The sequence below is a fragment of the Pelophylax lessonae genome (genome assembly GCF_965119305.1).
Source record: "Pelophylax lessonae genome assembly, chromosome: 11".
NCBI lineage: Eukaryota > Metazoa > Chordata > Amphibia > Anura > Ranidae > Pelophylax > Pelophylax lessonae.
In genome coordinates this window covers 233,638,045-233,656,972 of record NC_138778.1, presented here as the reverse complement: position 1 = coordinate 233,656,972, position 18,928 = coordinate 233,638,045, and the positions used below count along the sequence as shown (strand labels likewise).

The window sequence follows — 18,928 nt, the reverse complement described above, 5'->3', positions numbered from 1 at the left end:
AGAAGCCAAGAACAGCACTGGACTGAAGAGGAAGCTGGGGACAGCACTGGACCAAGACAGAAGCTAGGGCAAGTACTGGACTGAGGTGGAAGCCAGGGACAGCACTGGACTGAGGAGGAAGACGAGGAAAGCACTGGACCGAGAAGTAAGCCAGGGATTTCACTGGACCGAGAAGGTAGCTAGCGGGAGCGTTGGACCAAGACAGAAGCCAGGGACAGCACTGGGCTGAGGAGAAAGCTGGATAAAGCACTTTAGCGAGGAGGGAGCCGGGGACAACACTGGGCCGAGGAGGGAGCCAGGAACAGCACTGGGCTAAGGAAGAAGCCAGGGACAGCACTGGACTGAGGAGGAACCTGGGGAAAATTCTGGACTGAGGAGGAAGCCACGGACAACACTAGACTGAAGAGGATGTCGGGGACAGCACTGGACTGAGGAGGAAGCTGGGGACAGCACTGGACTGAGGAGGAAGCTGGGGACAGTACTGGAATGAGGAGGAAGCTGGGGACAGCACTGAAATGAGGAGGAAGCTGGGGACAGCACTGGAATGAGGAGGAAGCTGGGGACAGCACTGGAATGAGGAGGAAGCTGGGGACAGTACTGGAATGAGGAGGAAGCTGGGGACAGTACTGGAATGAGGAGGAAGCTGGGGACAGCACTGGAATAAGGAGGAAGCCGGGGACAGCACTGCACAGAGGAGGAAGGCAGAAATAGCAATAAACCGAGGAGGAAGCCGGGGACAACACTGGACTGAAAAGGCAGCCAGAGCCAGCACTGGGCCGAGGAGGGAGTCGGGGATAGCACTAAAGTAAGGAGGAAGCTGGGGACAGCACTGGAATAAGGAGGAAGCTGGGGACAGCACTGGAATAAGGAGGAAGCTGGGGACAGCATGGCACAGAGGAGGAAGCCTGAAATAACAATAGACTGAGGAGGAAGCTGGAGACTGCACTGGACTGAGAAGGCAGCCGGGGTCAGCACTGGGCCAAAGAGGGAGTCGGGGACAGCAGTAGGCTAAGGAAGAAGCCAAGAACAGCACTGGACTGAAGAGGAAGCTGGGGACAGCACTGGACCAAGACAGAAGCTAGGGCAAGTACTGGACTGAGGTGGAAGCCAGGGACAGCACTGGACTGAGGAGGAAGACGAGGAAAGCACTGGACCGAGAAGTAAGCCAGGGATTTCACTGGACCGAGAAGGTAGCTAGCGGGAGCGTTGGACCAAGACAGAAGCCAGGGACAGCACTGGGCTGAGGAGAAAGCTGGATAAAGCACTTTAGCGAGGAGGGAGCCGGGGACAACACTGGGCCGAGGAGGGAGCCAGGAACAGCACTGGGCTAAGGAAGAAGCCAGGGACAGCACTGGACTGAGGAGGAACCTGGGGAAAATTCTGGACTGAGGAGGAAGCCACGGACAACACTAGACTGAAGAGGATGTCGGGGACAGCACTGGACTGAGGAGGAAGCTGGGGACAGCACTGGACTGAGGAGGAAGCTGGGGACAGTACTGGAATGAGGAGGAAGCTGGGGACAGCACTGAAATGAGGAGGAAGCTGGGGACAGCACTGGAATGAGGAGGAAGCTGGGGACAGCACTGGAATGAGGAGGAAGCTGGGGACAGTACTGGAATGAGGAGGAAGCTGGGGACAGTACTGGAATGAGGAGGAAGCTGGGGACAGCACTGGAATGAGGAGGAAGCTGGGGACAGCACTGGAATTAGGAGGAAGCACTGGACTATGGAGAAGATCGGGAATATATTCTTGAATACAGAAGGAGGGTGGAATAGAAGTATGAAATGATATCCAATGCTGATCTCCTCAATGCCGAATCTGCTGTAGTTGGCACATTGCTGATCCCACCACAATATCTTCTATAAGGAGGACACCTGACTGGGGACAGAAATTTTCCAGCATGCTGCCAATCTCCTCTGAGTACACACTGTACATGAGGTGCTCATTGAAGGGAATGCCAGTCTCCTCTGAGTATACACTGTATACAGGCGTTCGATGAAGAGAATGGATTCATTATTTTTCCCTTTTTTTATTTTCAGCTCTCCAGAATTCTGCGTTTTGTTTGTTTTGAGATGTTTTTCCCAAAAATTGTTTTGGATCCAGGATGAGGCGGAGGAGGAATGAGAGACAGAGTGTGGGGAGCACGTTCAGCTCTATATCCCAGGATGGGGGCACCAGGCTGGTGAGTCCTTTGCCAGGTAGGGTTCCCGGCCCTTTGAGAATCCTGGGAAGAGTCCACCAAGCCGGGGTACACAGAGCCCCCCGATGTATCAGATCATGAAGGGTCCCAGGGGGCCAAAGCCAAAATATTCATCATCACACAGAGCTCTGCATTATGTTATGAATAAAGATGAATAAAATGATGACCTTCCCATACAACGCTCCTCCCGGGGAACATCACATAGCTCCACCCATTCCACTGAAATTACCATATGAATAGGGACCAGTTTTTTTTTTTTGTTAGTCCACGGTGGTGCAAAAACCTACAACGAAAAAACCCGTAAGTGAACGATAAACGTGCGTGTGAACACACACTAAAAAGTGCACTTAAGGGTGAGCTATAGTCCACCCCCGAAGGGGTAGGACTTCCACCCTGATCCCCCGGGGTGCAAGGCTCCTGACAGAGATGTCACTGTGATGTCACTAACCCTTTATTACATCACACACATGAAGATCAGCCACCATAGGCGTGCGCAGGGGGTGTGCCAGGTGTGCCTGGGCACACCCTAATCACTATGTGCATTGCAGATTCCCCCTACTTCCCCCCTGTTGGAACCTCCCTGCCTTGCAGTGCTGCTGGCTTCCCTCCTCTACCCCCAACTTTCACAAGGGATGGTTTAGGATGAAGAGCAGGGGAAGAGGCTAGTAAATAGTTCCTTTTCTTAATAAACACACTCGCTCACTGTGTACATTCATCATAGTACTGTGTTTACTATGCTTCAGTTTGTGAATGAACAGGAAGCCATTCAGCACAGAGAACGTCTCATTCATGTGTGTTTAAGCTTTGGGGTGCACACCCTAATGCAATAGGCTGCGCACACCTATGTCAGCCACTGTGATGTCACTTACCCTTTATTACAGGAGAACCATATCACACTCTGATAGGTCAGCTCTTTATAATGGGTGTGTCCGTTGTCCAGAGGGCCGGGTTTGGGGCACTGCTTGGCTGCCAACACAGAAAATGGACATCAGACTGGAAATTCCATCGTACACACCGGATTGGCTACTTCTGATGCATGCAAATAAGAGGGGCGGAGACATTATCAGTCACATGGAACGAATGGGGAGGGGTCATGCTCTGTGTATATGTAAACAAGAGGGAGGGGACAGGCTCTGTGTGTATGTAAATACGTGGGAGGGGACATGCTCTGTGTATATGTAAACAAGGGGGAGGGGATAGGCTCTGTGTATATGTAAATAAGGGGAAGGGGACAGGCTCTGTGTAGATATAAAAATAAGGGAGGGGACAGGCTCTGTGCATATGTAAATAAGAGAGAGGGGACGGGCTCTGTGCATATGTAAATAAGGGGGAGGAGACAGACTCTGCGCATTGTATGTAAATTGGGGAATGGTTATATACACAGCATGCTGTATGTAAATGATGGGGAGGAGCTGCAGCTCACATTTTTTTCTGTAAATAAGAAGAGACAGACTCTGCACCCTGTATGTAAATAAGGGGGTGGAGACAGGCAACATATCATATGTAGGAGGGGAAAAGTTCATAACATGTAAATGAGTGGGAGGGGATAAGATCTATACATTGTATGTTAATAAGGAAAGGGCTCAGTTTTATATAAATAAGGGGGAGGAGACAGATCCTACACCCTGTATGTAAATGAGGGGGAGGAGACAGATCCTGCACCCTTATGTAAATGAGGGGGAGGAGACGGATCCTACACCCTGTATGTAAATGAGGGGGAGGAGACAGATCCTGCACCCTTATGTAAATGAGGGGGAGGAGAAAGATCCTGCACCCTGTATGTAAATGAGGGGAGGAGACAGACCCTGCACCCTGTATGTAAATGAGGGGAGAAGACAGACCCTGCACCCTGTATGTAAATGAGGGGAGGAGACAGACCCTGCACCCTGTATGTAAATGAGGGGGAGGAGACAGACCCTGCACCCTGTATGTAAATGAGGGGAGGAGACAGACCCTGCACCCTGTATGTAAATGAGGGGGAGGAGACAGACCTGAACCTTGTATGTAAATGAGGGGGAGGAGACAGACCCTGCACCCTGTATGTAAATGAGGGGGAGGAGACAGACCCTGCACCCTGTACGTAAATGAGAGGGAGGAGACAGACCCTGCACCCTGTATGTAAATGAGGGGGAGGAGACAGACCCTGCACCCTGTATGTAAATAAGAGGGAGGAGACAAACCCTGCACCTTGTATGTAAATGAGGGGGAGGAGACAGACCCTGCACCCTGTATGTAAATGAGAGGGAGAAGACAGACCCTGCGCCCTGTATGTAAATGAGGGGGAGGAGACAGACCCTGCACCCTGTATGTAAATGAGGGGGAGGAAACAGACCCTGTACCCTGTATGTAAATGAGGGGGAGGAGACAGACCCTGCACCCTGTATGTAAATGAGGGGGAGGAGACAGACCCTGCACAATGTATGTAAATGAGGGGGAGGAGACAGACCCTGCACAATGTATGTAAATGAGGGGGAGGAGACAGACCCTGCACCCTGTACGTATATTCCCAGGGTCCCCCTGTAGACGGTGCGGGGTATGGGAGATCGTACTCACGTTTACACCTCAGGGTGGCGTGCTCCCAGCTCCCGTAGATTGAACACACGGCTTTGTCATTCCCGGATTCTCTCTCGTATCCCGGAATACAGGAATAGGTCACCACATCCCGGGGCTGATACACCACCCTCCCTGGTCTGAGCACCGCAGACTGAATCTCCCGGGGCCTGGAGCACACTGCAACCAATGGGAAATCATCACTCCACCCAACACTGATATCTCAGCATTTCATGCATAGCAGAGACTTCAAACACATGATAGATTCTTACCATTTCCTTCCTGGACTGAGATCCTGGCTCAGAGATGACACAGTCATATAAATCCTGGTGAGCCTGTACAGTTCTTGGCTGTGTTCACAAATGTCTGACACAGATCAGCCCCTGCTGCCACCTCTTACTTTGTGATTTCTTACAAAGATACAATGTGTAGTCTGATCACTGAGGGAGGGGAGACTGAGGAAATGCCTCCTCCTCCTTCTACAAAGATACAATGTACAGTCTGATCACTGGTGGAAGGGAGACTGGGGAAATGCCTCCTCCTACAAAGTTATAATGTACAGTCTGATCACTGGGGGAGGGGAGACTGAGGAAATGCCTCCTCCTCCTCCTTCTACAAAGTAACCCTAACACGTGCCCTAACCCTAACACTTGCCTTAACCCCCTAACCCTAGTCATAACTCTAACCCTAGCCATAGCCCAGATACATTGCAGTGTTTGATGAACACTACAGCATGCAACACAACACCCAGCAATGCCTGGCTCTGGGGGGGCCACTGGCTGACAATAGGGGCCTATAGCAGGGAAGTGTGCAGACAGGAGGAGGGGGACCAGCTATGGCCACCAGGATCAGACCACACTCCTCTGGGTGTACAGATTAAACATTAACTTGACTGCAAAACTGATTTTGGCCTTTTTGGTTTGATCCATTTGTAAGTCCTTCTCTCTGCCTGTGAGTCTTCCCTGACCTGAGACAGCCAGGGACTCTGCTGTGAGCCGAAACTCCCCCTCTGAAGAGCAAATCACATATACAGAATTCATATAGAGAAACCACCAGGGGGCAGTGACAGAATACACACCATAGGAATCCCGTAGGGGGCAGTAACAGAATAGACACCATAGGAATCCCCTAGGGGGAAGTACTGGCAAAATCAATAAATGCTGCGCTATGTGAATGCTAAATGACTATACAATCAGAATATAACAATATCAAAACAATATTAAAAAGTGTATATATATATATATATACACACCGAAAGAGTCCATGCAAATGATTGCTTGTAATAAAAATATAAAGAAAAAAAGAAAAAAAATCAAGAAAAACACACAGTGATCCGCCATGCAATTCCTTCTCAGTGCAAAAAATCAATAGTGTGCCACCTCCATGTGGCACACTATTGGCCAGATGATACTGGCTATGGTATCTAGGATTAGCCAAAAGAAATAATAATTGAAAAAGTCATAAGCTGCTAATCAAAATCAATAACTGGTGAAATATATCAGATAATAAAGTGGTTGACAATATAAAAGAACTTTTATAAATAGAAGTGATAAAGTGTTATCCGTGCAAGTGATAGAAATATAACTATTCGGAGTGTGCCATTTTCTACCCAGCAACTACTGACAACAATCCTTGCTCAGTTCCGATTGAATACACAATGATTCTATATCACCAATCGGGAACCCTTTATACATTCCAACTCTGCCTAGTAACAAGTGACCACGTCCTTCTCAATTAATTTTAAGCGATTGGTAAGCTGAGAATGTTTCATCCGGTTGCCTAGTAACCACACTGTTTTGATACGGAGCAGGAGTGACGGTAGTTACGCTTCTGAAGACGTCATTGATGACGAAACGCGTCAAGCGTAACTACGTCCCTTCCGCACTGGTGGAACGCAGATCCGGCGGTTGGTCAACACAGCGTCCCGGAAGCCACCGCTAAAGAGGGTCTTGCGGTCCCTATGATTTCTATCGCCTATGTTTGTTTTAAAAAATGTGAGTACACTGTTTATTTTACCAGCTATTGATTTTGATTAGCAGCTTATGACTTTTTCAATTATTATTTCTTTCGGCTAATTCTAGATACCATAGCCAGTATCATCTGGCCAATTTATCATTGCTGCACATGCGCACGCATATTTAATGAATAGTTGAAAATTATGCGCACAGATTTTATTGCACTAAGTCACTTTATTATTATTATTTTTGTTCACGGGATTAATTGAGAACTTGGACATTCTATACTGTTTTATATATTGCACTTTATGTATATATATATATATATATATATATATATATATGAACTGACCCTATACATATGAGATATTACCCGTAATTACAATTAATTTTAGGCAGCGCCAATTACCTCACTATCCCCACACTAATTTAATATTGAGCGTTGGTCTATATTTTAGAGGTAGGCAGCAGCCATTTTTTAAGAAATTTTACATCTAGAAATAGATTATTTCTCCATAGCGCGGATACTATTGTCAACCTAACACTAGCCATAACCCTAGCCATAACCTAAGCCATAACCCTAACCCTAGCCATAACCCTAACCCAACAAATAACGCTATCCCTAGCCAAAACCCTAACCCTAGCCTAACCCTAATCCTAGCCATAACCCTAACCCTAGCCATAACCCCTAACCCTTACCCTAGCCATAACCCTAACCCTAGCCATAACCCTACCCTAACCCTAATCTCAGAAATAACCCTAACGCTAGCCACAGCCCTAAACCGAGACATAACCCTAACTTAAAACATAACCGTAATCCTAGCCATAACCCATACCCTTGCTATAACCATTGCCATAACCCTAACCCAAGCCATACTCCTAACCCAAGCCATAACACTAACCCAAGCTATAACCCTAGCCATAACCTGAACCCAAGCCATAACCCTAACCCTAGCCATATCTCTAACCCTAGCCATAACCCTTACCCTAGCCAAAACCATAACCCTAGACATAACCCTAACCCTAATCCAAGCAAGAACCCTAACCCTAGCCATAACCCTAACTCTAGCCATAACACTAACCCTAGTCTATCCCTTATCCTAGCCATAACCCTAACCCTAGCCATAACTCTAATCCTAGCCATAACGCTAAACCAAGCCATACCCTTACCCTAGTCAAAACCCTAACCCTAGCGATAACCCTATCCCTAGCCTAGCCGAAATCCTAGGCATGACCCCAACCCTAGCAATAACCCTAACCCAAGACATAACCCTAACCCTAGCCATAACCCTAACCCTATCCTGTCCCTAATCCAAGCAAGAACCCTAACCCTAGCCATAGCCTTAACCCAAGTCATAACCCTAACCCAAGCCATAACCCCCACCCTAACTCTAGCCTAACCCTAATCCTAGCCATAATCTTAACCCTAGCCATAACCGTAAGCCTAGCCATAACCCTAGCCATAACCTAACCCTACCCAAAACCCTAACAGTTGCTATAACCCTAACCCTAGCCATAACCCTAACCCTAACCATAATCCTAACCCTAGCCATAACACTAAGCCTAGTCTATCCCTTATCCTAGACATAACCCTAACCCTAGCCATAACCCTAATTCTAGCCATAACCCTAACCCAAGCCATAACTACCCTAGCCATAACCCTAACCCTAGTGATAACCCTAACCCTAGCCTAGCCCTAATCCTAGCCATAACCCTTACACTAGTAATAACCCTAACCCAAGCCATAACTCAAACCCTAGCCTACCCCTAATCCTAGCAAAAACCCTAACCCTAGCCATAATCTTAACCCAAGTCATAACCCTAACCCAAGCCAAAACCCTAACCCCTGCTATAACCCTAACCCTAGCCATAACTCTAACCCTAGCCATAACCCAACCCATAACCCTAATGCTAGCAATAACCCTAACCCTAGCCATAACCCTAACCCTAGCCATACCCATAACCCTAGCCATAACCCTAACCAAAGTTATAAACCTAAACATAGCCATAACCCTAACCCTAGCCTAACCCTACTCCTAGCTATAACCCTTACCAAAGCCATAACCGTAACCCAAGCGATAACCCTTACTCTAGCCAACACCCTAACCATAGACATAACAATAGCTCTAGACTAACTCTAATACCAGTCAAAACCATAACCCTAGCCATAACCCACACCCAAGACATAACCCTAACCCTAGCAATAATCCTAATCCAAGCCAAAACCCTAGCCATAAACCTAACCCTAGCCATAACCCTAACCCAAACAATAACCCTAACCGTAGCCATAAATGTAACCCTAGCCATAACCCTAACCTAAGCCATAACCCTAGCCATAACCCAAGCCATAACCCTAATGCTAGCCATAACCCTAAACTTAGTCACAACCATAACCCTAACCCAAGATATAACACTACCCCTAGCAATACCCTTAACACTAGCCTAACCATAATCCTAGCCATAATCCTAGCCATAATCCTAACCCTAGCCATAACCCTAGTAATAAACCTTACCCTAGCAATAATCCTAACCGTAGCCATAACCATAGAATAACCCTAATCTCAGCAATAACGCAAACCCTAGCCATAACCTTAACCCTAGACAAAACCCTCACCCAAGCCATAACCCTAACCCTAGCCATAACCCAAGTCATAACCCTAACCCAAGCCATAACACTAACTCTAGCTATAACCCTAACCCTGCCATAATCCTAATCCTATCCATATCCCGAACCCGAGCCATAACCCTAACCCTAGCCATAACCCTAACTCTAGCGATAACCCTAACCCTAGCCTAGCCCTAATCCTAGCAATAACGCTAACCCTAGCCATAACCCTAATCCAAGTCATAACCCTAACCCAAGCCATAACCCTAACCCTAGATATAACCCTAACCCTTGCCATAACCTAAGCCATAACCCTAATGCTAGCCATAACCCTAACCCTAGCCATAATCCTAACCTAAGCCATAACCCTAAACCTAGCCATACCCATAAACCTAGCCTAACACAAATCCTAGCCTTAAAACTAGCTATAACCCCAACCATAGTCTAACCCTATTACTAGCCATAACCCTAGCCATAACCCTAACCCAAGCCAAAACATTTACCCTAGCCAAAACCATAAGCCTAGACAAAACCCTAACCCTAGCCTAACCCTAATCCCAGCCATAACCCTAACTCTAACCATAACCCTCACCCAAGCCATAACCTTAACCCTAGCCTTAATCCTAATCCTAGCCATAACGCTAGCCATAATCCTAACCCTAGCCATAACCCTAACCCATGCCATAACCGTAACCCAAGCCATAACCCTAGCCATAGCAATAACGCTAACGCTAACCCTAGCCATAACCGGGGGGGCGTGGCTAGCGATCGGCATGTAAGCAGCGCGGTCTCGGAGCTCCGGCGGCACCTGGTGATCCTTCAGTGATCCTGGCACTAATCCTTTCGATCAACCCCTCAATTTTCGCTGACACACCTATCCTGGCACCTCCGGAGCCGGCCACCATGGTCAAAATCGGCCCCCAGGGCACCAAGGCAGGAGCGGCCTTCCGAAACAGCCCGGGCCGCGAGGCCTCCCAAGATGGCGCCGGACCCTCTTCACAGCCGCAGCGTCCGCCCAAGGAGAAGTCGGGCAGGGCCGGACAGCCTCCTTCACGGATCCCTGCTTCCTCGGGTAAGCCTGATGGTGTGCCCCAGAAGGCCCGACCCCCGACCACTATTCGGGACCATTTCGCTGATTCCCCCATACTGTCTAAGGGACCCCCAGCTCTATCCCCGGGGCTGCAGGAGGGCTCAGATCCCTGGGCGGCAGATGGGACATGGGATGCGGGGGACTCCCAAGCAGGGGGGGCTCCAGAGGGGGCTACTGAGGCGGGAGATTCAGCTTCTGGGAGCCTCACGTTACAGCACATCATGGAGGCTATTCACACTTGCCAATCCACTCTGACCACTCAAATTGAGACTGTCCGGCTGGACCTATCTATAGTTAAACATGAAGTGCAGAAGATTCGCACTCGGATCGCTGCTGCTGAACAGCGTATCAGTGATGTTGAGGACACAGTTAACCCCTTGCAGGCAGAGGTCCGCACACAACGGCAGGATCTACAGGTCCATTCTGATAAACTTGGGGACTTGGAGGACAGGATGCGCAGAAATAATCTCCGCTTTGTTGGCTTTCCTGAGAAATCTGAGGGGAGACATGCTGAGGATTTTCTGGAGACCTGGATTAAGGATACTGTAGGTGTGGAACATCTCTCCCCCCTGTTTGCCATTGAACGAGCACATCGGGTTCCTATGCGCCCTCTCCCTCCTGGGGCCCCTCCAAGATCTTTACTGGCAAAATTCCTTCATTTTCGGGACAAGGAAAATATCCTGCGAGCTGCACGCGATCTTCCTGACCTTCAATACAATGGAGTTAAAATCTCTATCTATCCTGACTACTCTGCTGCTACACAGAAGTTACGCATGGCCTTCAATGCGGTCAAACGCAGGCTTAGGGAAGGGCAGTTTGGCTACAGCATGCTTTACCCAGCTAAATTGAGGGTGATCCATGAGGGAAAGGCTCACTTCTTCCTTTCCCCGCAGGATGCATCGGCCTGGCTTGATGGTTTGGGAAGACGGGGCTGAACATGCTTTGATTATTGCAGCTGTTGTTTGCCGGGGGTCTGGGCCTACCTGGGCCCCCTCCATACTGATGCTCGGACTCTGTTGCTGATATCCCCTGTCTGGGGGTGCTGTTATCCTGCTGGCTGGACGACTCCATACTGGACCGGACGGTCTCCCTCATGTGTTCTCTGAGGAGGTTTTCATCCCCTGAACTTGCACCTCTATACTCTGAGGCGGTGCCGCCACCTCCGCAGCTTTTTGTCTTTTTCCCTTTTTTTTTTCTGGGGGGGAAATTTTTCCTTTTTTTTCTCCCCCCCCCCCATTTTCCATTTTTCATTTTTCTTGTTTTTATTTTTATTTTTCTGGTGTGTTCCTGCTCCTTTAGGGACACTGAACTAAAGACATTCTGGCATAGTTATGCCTTCTGGGGTTGTTAGTGTTTCTGGGCTAAAGCTCTCTGCCCGTTTTTATGACAGGGAGCCGGGTGGGGGGTGGGGGGGTGGGTTCATGGGGTTGTGGATTTCAGTTTTCTGTTTTATTTTTACTCCGTATGCTATTTCTCTCAGCAGTGGTGGTCAGCTCTCTATTAGGTGGTATTTCAGCGGGGACGTGGTCCGGACGGGCCCCCCGGGGGCTTTCCCTGCCCGTGCGCCCGCTAGGTACTGGTATGTATGTTTTTTCAGGTGGGGGCGGGGCGCTCTCGGAGGGGGTTCTCCTCTGGGTGGGCCGCGTTTCTTCATGCTACTTTCTGTTAATAAATGTCTTTGAGGCTTTTGACATGGAATGTGCGGGGTATGAACTCCAAGATTAAGAGGTCTCTAGTGTTTGATCATTTCAAGCGCTCTAAGGCGGACATCCTCCTTTTGCAGGAGACGCACTTAATGGACCCCAAAACAAGGGCGTTAAAGCGACCACGTGTGGCTCACGCATTCCATGCTACTTACTCCACCTATTCAAGGGGGGTCTCGATCTTGATCTCCAGGGCGTGCCCGGTTCGGGTGCTGGAGGTGAAGACCGACCGGGATGGGTGTTATGTTATAGTGGTATTGAATTTTATGGAACGTTTATTTACAATAGTTAACTTATACCTCCCTCCGCCAGTGGAGGTTGGACGTCTTGATGACTGTATGCGGACGGTCCTCTCCATGGCTCAGGGGTCTTTAATTATAGGAGGGGATTTTAATGCAGTTTTGGATCCTCAAATGGATCGTCTCCACGGCTCGGGGCGACAGTCGCTGGCATTAGCTGACTGGGCTGCGGCGTACGGTCTCACCGAGACGTGGAGATGGAAATATCCGCAGAGAAGGGATTACTCCTGTTATTCCAGCTCTTATGGTACCTTCTCTAGATTGGATATGTGGTTTGTCTCCTCGGAGGTGCTTCCACTGGTCTCCGACGTGGCGTACCTCCCGAGGGCAATCTCAGACCATTCACCCCTGGCGATGACGCTGACGGTGGCCAGGCGTCCGGCTGGATCGGTGTGGCGTATGAGCCCTTACTGGCTCGCGGAACCGATGGTGTCGGCTGAATGTGCTACTGCCATGACTCATTTCTGGGCGGAGAATGCGGAAGGGGTGCGGGACCTCACCTGTTGGGACGCCTCTAAGGCTGTCCTGCGCGGGGCATACATGCAGGGGGTTTCTAAGGTCAAAAAGGCAGTGGCAGCAGAAATCGAGGAATTGGCAGATGCTCTGAGTGCCTCCGAACGGGTTTACACTTTGGATCCCACCCCTGAGAATAATAGAACGTGGAAGGCGGCGCAGCGGGCTTACGAGCTGGCCTTGGTGCAGAGGACCCAGAAGCGTCTCCTGTACCAGTCCCAACGTATTTTTGAGACCGGGGACAGGAACGGTCGTTTGCTGGCCTTTTTGGCTAGCCCCGTTCCGGAACCGGTTGCTATCCCTGTTATTTTGGATCATGCGGGGCACTCTCTCTCGGCTACGGAGGACATACTTGGCGCCTTCCACAAATTTTATTCGGACCTGTACACCTCTCGGGCCCATTATACCCCCCCGGAGCTTTATGCTTACGTGGACTCTATTCCTTTCCGCACACTTAGTGTTGAGCAGAGAGCTAGTATGGAGGCCCCTCTGTCGCTGGAGGAGGTGGGGGTAGCCATTAAATCGTTTCCAAAACATAAAACTCCAGGCCCTGACGGTTTTCCGGTAGAATGGTATGTACAGCACGGGGAACTGTTGCTGCCGCGACTCCTGGTGCTCTTCAAGTCGATATTTGATGGTGGCTCCCTCCCTCCTTCACTCCAGGAGGCCCTCATAGTCTTGATCCCTAAGCCTAATAAGGACCCGCGATACTGTGACTCTTACAGACCCATATCGCTTATTAATGTAGAGCTTAAAATCCTTACTAAAATTCTCGCATTGCGTCTTAATGGGATAATTGGCTCTATTGTGGGGATAGATCAGACTGGCTTCATTCCGGGGCGCTCGGCTTATGCGAATATTCGTCGGTTGTTCACCAATCTGCAGGTCCCGAACCCCTCCCGTTTACCAAGGGTGGTCCTCTCACTTGATACACAGAAAGCTTTTGACTCTGTGGAGTGGCCGTACCTGTTCTATGTACTTGAGAGATTTGGGTTTGGAAAGAATTTTTTGATTTGGCTTCGGATCCTATATGCTCAACCTCTTGCCCGTATTAGGGTAAATGGGATGGTTTCTGGTCCACTGCAGATACGACGGGGTACGCGGCAGGGTTGCCCTTTATCCCCCTTGCTTTTTGCGCTCGCAATAGAACCTTTGGCTCAGCTGCTGCGAACTTCCCCCGCTGTCCAAGGGATGTCGGTGGGGTCTCTGGAGGAGAGGGTCTCTCTTTATGCCGACGACATGTTGTTGTATTTAACTGATCCACACACGTCGCTTATGCCCGTTCTCCGACTTATTCGACATTTCGGTTCTTTTTCTGGTTTTCGGGTTAACTGGACTAAGTCTAGCCTGTTTCCTGTCGATATGGACATCCCGCTCTCGCTGCCGACTGACTGCCCCTTGAAGTTTACGTTCTCATTTAAATATCTCGGTGTTCAAGTTCAGCAACCTATATCCTTGTATTTCCAAAATAATCTTGTTCCCTGCCTAAACCTGTTCAGATCTAGACTGGAGCACTGGAAGCATCTGCCTTTAACTCTGACTGGTAGGGTCAACTTATTTAAAATGGTTATGTTGCCGAAATTTCTGTATCTCCTTGCCAACTCTCCACTGTTTGTGCCGAATAAGTTTTTCAGGGATCTTGATTCTCTTATTTCCGGTTTCCTATGGTACCCGAAGGCGCCTAGGCTTTCTGTTGCCACCTTACAGCAGCCGGTGGCGATGGGGGGCCTTGCCCTTCCAAACTTGCGCTTGTATTACTATGCAGCACAGATGGGACATGTCCACGGTTGGCTTTTCCCTCGGAGGAGCAGTGCGGCTACGGCTGTCGAAGCAGCGGTGGTTTCCTCCTATGAAACGCTTGCTAATCTTATTTACCGGCGCTGCGTTGTGTCCTCCGAGGGTACGGCACTCTTGAAATCCTCTCTACAGATATATGTCAGATGTGAGTCTCTGTTGGCGGCGACTCCGGGCCTCTGTTCCCCGAATCAACCCTTATGGTGCAATCCTAGTCTGCCTCACTTCGCTGGGTCTCAGGATGCGGCGCGGTGGGCAGAACGGGGCCTGAAGTATGCCCATCAATTGTTTGAGGGGGGGAATTTTAAGACGTTCTCCCAGTTCCGGGCGGACTTTCGGGTGCCCGGCTCTTGGCAATATCGTTATCTCCAGCTGCGACACGCTGCCTTGGCCCAATTTGGGCCGGGCAGTGTCATGCTAGACAATTCGCCTATGGAAAAGGAATTGTTGCGGGATGAGCACACTAAGCTGACTAGCTCCTACTATGGAATCCTTCTTACTAGTGTGCCATCGCGCCTGGAGGCTGTTAGGGCCGGGTGGACGAGAGACATCCCGGATATCTCGGACGATGATTGGGAAGAAATGCTTGAGGTATATTTTAGGACACCCATCTCAGCCAGGGACCGTCTGATACAGTTACGTATATTTCATAGGACTTATTATACTCCTTATCGGTTGTTTCTGATGAAGCAGAGACCCGCGCCAGACTGTCATAAATGTGGGGGGGACCAGGGAAAATTGCTTCATATGCTGTGGAGTTGCCCGAAAGTTAGACCTTTTTGGTCCCAAGTTACGCACTTTCTCTCGACCTCCTTGGATTTCCCTAATGTCTGCAGCCCTAAGTGGTGCTTACTGGGGATTTTCGGGGAGATTGATCTCAGCACCCATCGGAAACAGCTTCTCCAACTCTTGTTGTTTTATGCCAGGAAAACTGTAGTGATGCAATGGACACAGGTGGACAGGATCCCTCTTGATCTTTGGAAAAATTTAGTCAACCATGTCCTACCCCTGTATAGGCTGACTTATGAGGCCAGGGGCTGTCCAAAAAAGTTCCTGAAAGTTTGGGGTCCCTGGGTTGCTTTATCTGACACGTGCAGCTCCACACCGCCCTGAGGGTGAGGGCGGTCCGGGTACGGGGGGGGGGGCCCATGCTCCGCTGACCAGTAAGGCTGTGACTCTGACCACCACCTGCATTTTTCTGCTGAGTTGTTCCTTTTTCTTTGGGGGTTTTTTTTCTTTTTGTTTTGTTTCTGCATATAACGAGCATGTGATGCATGTGTTATACCTAAGGATATCTGCTTTATTCTGACAAATTTGTAAATCTCTGTATCTATGTGTCTATGGGATATCCTTTACCTATATTGATCCTTTGTGTTATTTCATTGATGACCGGTACTACTCTATGACTCACTGTATTTCCAATGTTTTGTAGCATTCTTGTACTGTTCAGGTCATAAATTTAATAAACGCAGTTTAAAAAAAAAAAAACCCTAGCCATAACCCTAACCCTAGCAATAACCCAAACCATAACCCTAATGCTAGCCATTACTCTAATCCTAGCCATAACCTAACCCAAGCCATAACCCAAGCCATAACCCTAAGCCATGTCATAACCTTAACTCAAGATATAACACTAACCCTAGCCATAAACCTAACCCTAGCCTAACCCTAATCCTAGCCATAACTATAACCCTAGCCATAACCCTAACCCTTACCCTAGCTAAAACCCTAGCCTTATCCCTAATCTGAGCAATATCCCTAACCCTAGCCATAACTCTAACCCTAGCCTTAATCCTAATCCTAGCCATAACACTAGCCATAACCCTAACCCTAGCCATAACCCTAACCCAGGCCATAACCCTAACCCAAGCCATAACCCTAGCCCTAGCAATAACGAAAACCCTAGCCATATCCCTAACCCTAGCCATAACCCAAGCCATAACCCTAATGCTAGCCATAACTCTAATACTAGCCATACCCCAACCCGAGCCATAACCCAAGCCATAACTCTAAGCCATGTCATAAACCTAACCCTAGCCTAACCCTAATCCTAGCTATAACCCTAGCCATAACCCTAACCCTTACCCTAGCCACAACCCTAGCCTAACCCTAATCAGAGCAATATCCCTAACCCTAGCCATAACTCTAACCCTAGACATAACCCTAACCCAAGCCATAAACCTAACCCTAGCCACAACCCTAACTCAAGCCATAATCCTAACCCAAGCCATAACCCTAACCCTGGCCATGACCCTAACCCTTACCCTAGCCATAACCATAGCCTAACCCTAATCCCAGCAATAACCCTAACCCTAGACATAACCCTAACCAAAGCCAAAACCCTAACCCTAGCCATAACCCTAACAATAACCCAAGCCATAACCCTAACCCAAGCCATAACCCTAACCCTAGCTATAACCCTAACCCTACCCATAACCCTAACCCTAGCCAAAACACTAACCCTAGTCTATTCCTAATCCTAGCCATAACCCTAACCCTAGCCATAACCCTAACCCAAGCCATAACCCCTAACCTAGCCAAAACCCTAACCCTAGAAATAACCCAAATCCTAGCCTAACCCTAATCCCAGTCAAAACCCTAACCCTAGCCATAACGCTAACCCTATCCAAAACCCAGGCCATAACCCTAGCAATAACCCTAACCCAAGCCATAACACTAGCCCTAGCCCTAACCCTAGCCATCACACTAACCCTAGCCATAATCCATGCCAAAACCCCAAACGCTAGCCATAACCCTAACCCTAGCCTAACTTTACCCTAGACATAACCCAAGCCATAACCCTAACCCTAGCAATAACCCTAGCCCAAGTAATAACACTAATCCTAATTCTAGCCATAACCCTTCCCCTAGCCAGAACCCTAGCCATAACCCTAACCCTTACCCTAGTCATAAACATAACCCTAGCCATAACCCTAGCCTAACCCAAATCCCAGCAATAACCCTAGCCATAAACCTAGCACTAGACATAACCCTAACCCAAGCCATAACCCTAACCCTAGCCATAACCCTAACCCAAGCCATAACCCTAACCCTAGCTATAACCCTAACCCTACCCATAACCCTAGCCAAAACACTAACCCTAGTCTATTCCTAATCCTAGCCATAACCCTAACCCTAGCCATAATCCTAACCTAAGCCATAACCCCTAACCTAGCCAAAACCCTAACCCTAGAAATAACCCAAATCCTAGCCTAACCCTAATCCCAGTCAAAACCCTAACCCTAGCAATAACCCTAACCCAAGCCATAACACTAACCCTAGCCCTAACCCTAGCCATCACACTAACCCTAGCCATAATCCATGCCAAAACCCCAAACGCTAGCCATAACCCTTACCCTAGTCATAAACATAACCCTAGCCATAACCCTAGCCTAACCCAAATCCCAGCAATAGCCCTAGCCATAACCCTAGCACTAGACATAACCCTAACCCAAGCCATAACCCTAACCCTAGCCATAACCCTAGCCATAACCCTAATCCTAGCCATAACCCTAGCCCAAGCCATAAACTTAACCAAAGCCATAACTAACCCTAGCTATAACCCTAACCCCAGCCATTACTTGAACCCTAGCCATAACCCTAACCCTAGCCATAACCTAACCCAAGCCATAACCCAAAGCCTGGTCATAACCCCAATCCTAGCCATAACTTTAGCCATAACCCTAGCCCTAGCCATAACCCTAACTCAAGCCATAACCCTAACCCTAGCCATAATCCTAATCTGAGCCATAACCCTAGCCATAACCCAAACCCTAGCCATAACCCTAAAGCAGACCATAACCCTAACCCTAGCCATAATGCTAACCCTAGCCCTAACCCAGACCATAACCCTAGCCCTAGCAATAACCCTAACCCAAGACATAACCCTAAACCTAGCCCTAACCCTAGCCATAACACTAACCCTAGCCATAATCCATGCTAAAACCCCAAACGCTAGCCATAACCCTAACCCTAGCCATAACTTTACCCTAGACATAATCCAAGCCATAACCCTAACCCTAGCAATAACCCTAACCCAAGCCATAACACTAATCCTAATTCTAGCCATAACCCTTACCCTAACCTAACCCTAGCTATAACCCTAGCCTAACCCTAATCCCAGCAATAACCCTAACTCTAGCCATAACCATAGCACAAGATATAACCCTAAACCAAGCCATAACCCTAACTCTAGCCATAACCCTAACCTAACCTTAAT

The 18,928-nt window shown here is 48.7% G+C and overlaps 1 protein-coding gene across 2 annotated transcripts in view; it reads right to left on the bottom strand.

Moving 5' to 3' along the window:
* The window catches only part of APOH (apolipoprotein H), a 46,859-nt gene that overhangs the window by 15,798 nt on the left and 12,133 nt on the right, over positions 1-18,928 (bottom strand). For both annotated transcript variants that reach the window (XM_082272112.1, XM_082272113.1), the window contains exons 2-3: positions 4,754-4,930; positions 3,070-3,166 (exon numbers count right to left, since the gene is read on the bottom strand). In XM_082272112.1, coding sequence (XP_082128238.1) covers positions 3,070-3,166; positions 4,754-4,930 — 274 coding nt within the window. The remainder of the gene's footprint in view (positions 1-3,069; positions 3,167-4,753; positions 4,931-18,928) is intronic.